The sequence below is a fragment of the Eimeria acervulina genome, genomic scaffold (genome assembly GCF_000499425.1).
Source record: "Eimeria acervulina Houghton genomic scaffold, Eah_scaff180, whole genome shotgun sequence".
Classification (NCBI taxonomy): domain Eukaryota; phylum Apicomplexa; class Conoidasida; order Eucoccidiorida; family Eimeriidae; genus Eimeria; species Eimeria acervulina.
In genome coordinates, this window is record NW_013548920.1 from 5,001 (window position 1) to 10,000 (window position 5,000).

Below are 5,000 nucleotides of genomic sequence, written 5' to 3' on the forward strand. Positions count from 1 at the left end.
TTAGGGTTTAGGGTTTTGTAGGTCTCTGCCGGAGTCTCGGAGAAGCAGAAGACACCCACTTTGTTTGCTGCTGACAGGCTAACTCTTTAAACAGCAGCAGCAAACTGAGTTAACCTTCGTGCTGCTACTCGCAGCAAAGCCAGAAGCATTGGGAGGAGAGTATAGCAGCGCAGCAGCAGAAGCTGCCGCTGCTGCTGCAGTAGCAAAAGAAGCAACAGCTGCTGCAGCAACAGCAACAGCTATAACAGCAGCACCACCAACAGCTATACACAGCAACGGCAACAGCTGCAGCAACAGCAACTGATGCTGCAGCAGCAGCAGAAGCGTGTTGAGAGCGCAGCAAGGGTTTGCCTGCTACTCCTACAACTTCCGTTTGTCTTTATTTTATTTTGTATTTAAGTTGCCGTTGAGTCTGAGGTGTATATGCAACTCAACATACATTGAGGTGTACAGGCAGCTGCTGCTGCTGCTGCTGCGAGAGGAAAAGGAAGTGAAATCTCTGAATATTCGGAGTATAATATTAAAATAGATCAAAATTTTAAATTTAAATTTTAATTTTAATTCTTTTTTTCTACTTTATAGTCAAAGAATTATAATCTGAGGTGTACAGACACCTCAGCCCATTGGACCGCCTTATCGGCTCTTTAAGCAGCTCATTTCTTTTTTCTTCTTCTTTATTTTCTTTTTACTTTAAATTCATAGAAAAACAAATAAATATTTATATTTTTAAAATATTTATTTTAAAAAACTAAGAGAGAAGCCCCTTAACAACGCTGCGCTGCATGCAGAAAATTTCAACATACACCGCAGACCTGCATATACACCGCAGCAGTCTGTCTGCAGCTACACACAACTGTGTTAAAAAGGTAGGGGGCAGCAACAGCAACAGCAACAGCAGCAGCAATAGCAACAGCAACAGCAACAGCAGCAGCAGCAGGAACAGCAACAGCAGCTAGAACAGCAACAGCAACCGCAACAGCGGCAGCAGCACGGCGTGCTGCTGCCGCTGCAGCAGAAGGCAGCAGACAGTGACGAAGCAGCAACTCCAGCAGCTGGAAACCCAGACCAGCAGCAGCAGCAGCAGCAGCAGCAAGTAAAACGGCCTCAACTGGTTTCGAGCCAGAAGTAAAAACTGCTGCTGCTGCAGGTTCAAGTGTATCTCCCTCAGTTGCAGTTTGCTGCTGTACTGCAGCAGCAGCAGCAGTAGTAGTAGTAGTCATAGCAGCAGCAGGAGTGCAGAAACGAAAGTATTGATTGCTGACGATGGGGTTGCTGCTGTTTCTCTTTAGCTGCTTTGCTGCTGCTGCTGCTGCAGCCGCTGCTGCTGCTGCCGGCGCTGTGGAGCCGCTGACAGCTGCTGAACTCAGAGACACGCTGCGTGCAGCAGCAGCAACAGCAGCAGCAACACCAGCAGCAGCAACAGCGGACTCAGCAGCAGCAGCAGCAGCAGCAGCAGCAGCAGAGGGCGATTTGCTGCTTGTTGCTTTCATGAGCAGCTCCTCTCAGGCCTGGAGGCAAACTTCTGCTGCATTCAAGGCAGCAGCAGCAGATTACCTTCATATTGTTGAACAGCAGCAGCAGCAGCAGCAGCAGCAGCAGCTGTTGCTGCTGCCACCTGTCTCCTTCCGCGTGTTTGATTGTGAAGCAAACGTAGAAGCAGTGTCTCTTTGTTCTGCTGCTGCAGGGATTACAGACTATCCAACGTTTTTGCTGCTGCATCAACCTCCAGCAGCAGCAAGAGCAGCAGCAGCAGCAACAGCAGCAAGGGAGTTTACCCCGGAAGCAGCAGCAGCAGCAGTTGCTGCAGCAGTTGTAGCAGCACTCAACTCAGCGTCTCTCCCTGATGAAAGAGACTTCGTGCAGTTTTTGCTGCGTTATGCTTCACCCTTCTCGTCTCTATCATCAGCAGCAACAGCAGCAGCAACAGCAGCAGCAAATGCAGCAGCAGCAGCAGCAGTAGGCAGTTGCGTGATACAGATGCAGCAGGAGGAAATGCTGCAGCTGCTGCACTTCGATGAAAAGCGCGGCAGCTCTATGACTTCTTTTCTTTTATGTATGGACACTCAGACAGAACCAGCAGCAGCAGCAGCAGCAGCAACACCAGCAGCAGCAGCAGCAGCAGCAGAGAGGGATGCCGCCCTTTCTTCTTTTTTGCATTTGTCTTGCGCTTATCCCCGAAGAAACTTATTTCTTATATCCACAGAATTAAGCCTATGTACTAAACAAATCAGCAGCAGCAGCAGCAGCAGGAGCAGCAGCAGCAGCAGGAGGAGCTCGTTTATGTTGCTGGCGCTGCAGCCGCTTGCTGCAGCAGCAGCAGATGACGAGCAGCAAACTGAGTGGGGGACAGAGCGACAGCTGCAGCAGCAAATAATTGAGTACCTAGGGAGACGGTGGCAGCAAAGCGAAGAGAGACAGAGTCTCCTCAATGCAGTCAACATACTCAGCAGCAGCAGCAGCAGCAGCAGCAGCAGCAGCAGCAGCAGCAGCGGGGTGTGCTTTCCGCTGCTGCTTGCGCAGGAGAGAGACTTCTTCCTGCCTACAATGAATGGCGGCTGCAGCAGCACGCAGTCTGCTGCTGCTGCTGCTGCTGCTGCTGCAGGGCATGATGACCCATCCTCAGCATCCGCAACAGCAGCAGCAACAGCAGCAGCAACAGCAGCAGCAACAGCAGCAGCAGTAAACCGTTTTATTGAGGTGTATGATCAGCCTGTGCTGTCTTTTATATCACAGTGCAACTTCTTTTCTTTACGTGTCTCTCTGGGGGCGGATGAAGGCAAGGGGCGTCTCCTCTTTACTTTAGTTTTTGATGCTGCCGCTGCTGCTGCTGCTGCTGCAAGAGACAATGAAGCTGCTGCTGCTGCTGCTGCTGCTGCGGAGGGGGAGCGACTGCAGCAGAGGAACGAGGAGAACGAGACAAGCAGCAGCAGCATTCAAGCAGCAGCATATGAGATATTTGGTGTTGCTGCGCAGCTCGAGAAGCGGCTGCAGCAGCAAGAAGTGCTGCAGCAGATAGCAGAGCAGCGCATGCAGCAGTCGCTGCAGCAGCTAACAAAGTATTTTGCTGTTGTGTCTGCTGAGTTGCACAGATCCATCTTAAAGGCAGCAGAAGCAGCAGAAGCAGCAGAAGCAGCAGCAGCAGAAGCAGCTGCAGCAGCAGCTACAGACCCTTCCGACAAAGCAGCAGCAGAAGCAGCAGCAGCAGCAGCAGCAGAGGCAGCAGCAGCAGCAGCAGCAGCAGCAGCACCTTGTAGGGGCCCCTTTAGCTTCGCTTTGCTTCATGGTGTTCTCTTTGCTGATTCTCTTGAAGGGTTTGGGGTGTATACGCAGGTAGAGCTTCCTTCACTAATAGGCTTATCGCCTATCTTTATCAGCGACAGCCGCCCGTCTGCTGCCTTCTTCCGCCAGCAGCAGCAGCAGCAGCAGCAGCAGCAGCAGCAGCAGCAGCAGGAGCAGCAGCAGGCAACGAGCTGGGGGTTGTTATTAAAAGAACCTGCGTTTTACTTAAGAGACCGCTTCGCACTGACGCTGGACACTCTAGAGCAGCAGCTGGAGCAGCTGCAGCAGCAGGAGCAGCAGCAGCAGCTGCAGCAGCACGCTGAAGGCTATGATTGGTGGAGGGACGGCAGCTGGCTGCGAAGAGCAGCAGGAGAATATATTATTATACCGCTTAGGAAGCCTGCTGTAGAGTTTTTATATGCTGGGGTGTATAGGCAGGCAGCAACAGTCCTTTGGGTTTGCTGCTGTTTGCTGCTGCTGCTGATTGTCTCTCTCCTCATCTGCTGCAATATTTACGACTGGGATGCTCTTGCTGCTGATGCTGTTGATGTTGCTGCTGCTGCTGCTGCTGCTGCTAAACGCAGAGCTCTAACGCTCCTAGGAACGGGGCCGCGCAGCAACAGCAGTAGCAGATGCAGCAGCAATAGCAGCAGCAGAAGCAGCAGCAGAAGCAGCAGCAGAAGCAGCAGCGGAAGCAGCAGCAGCAGCAGCAGCAGAAGCAGCAGCAGGAGCAGCAGCAGGAGCCGCAGCAGCGAACAACAGAAGCAACTGAGAAACAAGAAGGACGACTGAAGCGCTGCGCAAAACATTAGCAGCAGCTGCTGCAGCAACTGCAGCAGCAACACCAAGAACAGCGGCAGCAGCAGCAACACCAACAGCAGCAGCAGCATGTTTTGCTGCTTACGAGGATATTAATTATTTGCTGCAGATTACTGCTGACGCTGTTTTTGTTTTATTTAAAGCAAACAACAGCAGCAAATTATTTGCTTGTGGTGTACGTACACCTCAACCCAAACACAGAGAGTAAAAACTCTTAAATAAATAAATAAATAAATAAATAAATAAATAAATAAATAAATAAATAAATAAATAAATAAATAGAACAAACAAACAAACTGCGAACCGGCAATATGAAGAAAACAAATTTTGTTAAGGAGACAGTAAATGCATGTTAAGGAGACAGTAAATAAATAAATAAATAAATAAATAAGTAAATAAAATAAATAAATAAGTATAAATATATTTATATCTAAATAAATTTATATATTTATATTTATTTATATTAAAGAGACGATACAGTTCATTAAGAAGAAGCAAACGGAGACAGTTGCAGCTCTTGTTTTTGTTTGCTGTCTCTCTTTCTTTTTTTGTCTCCTTTGCTTCCTTTGTGCTGAGGGTTTTATTTTCCTTTGCTGCTGCTGTTGCTGCTGCTGCTGCTGCTGCTGCTGCTGCTGCAGCATCTCTGCTGCAGCATTTCTTTGCTGCAGCTGCAGCTTTCTGTCTGTTTGTTTGCTGCCCCTTATATTTATTCTTCTCTAGAGACTGTCTTTATTGAGGTAATATTATAAAACAAACAAATACAAAAAAACGAGAAAGAAGAAGCAGCAGCAGCAACTGCAGCAACTGCAGCAGCAACGGGAATAGCAGCAGCAGCAACAGAAATAGCAGCAGCAACAACTGCAGCATCAGCAGCAAGATAGACAATACCAGAAATAGACGCA

General features: G+C 49.0%; 1 protein-coding gene across 1 annotated transcript; it reads left to right on the top strand.

The window, feature by feature from the left end:
- Positions 1–1,263: 1,263 nt before the first annotated feature.
- EAH_00023470 (hypothetical protein, conserved) lies at positions 1,264–4,071 on the top strand (the record flags this gene model as incomplete). Its single annotated transcript, XM_013393144.1, has 1 exon — positions 1,264–4,071. The coding sequence occupies one exon, from the start codon at positions 1,264–1,266 to the stop codon at positions 4,069–4,071; it is 2,808 nt and encodes a 935-aa protein (XP_013248598.1).
- Positions 4,072–5,000: the final 929 nt, after the last annotated feature.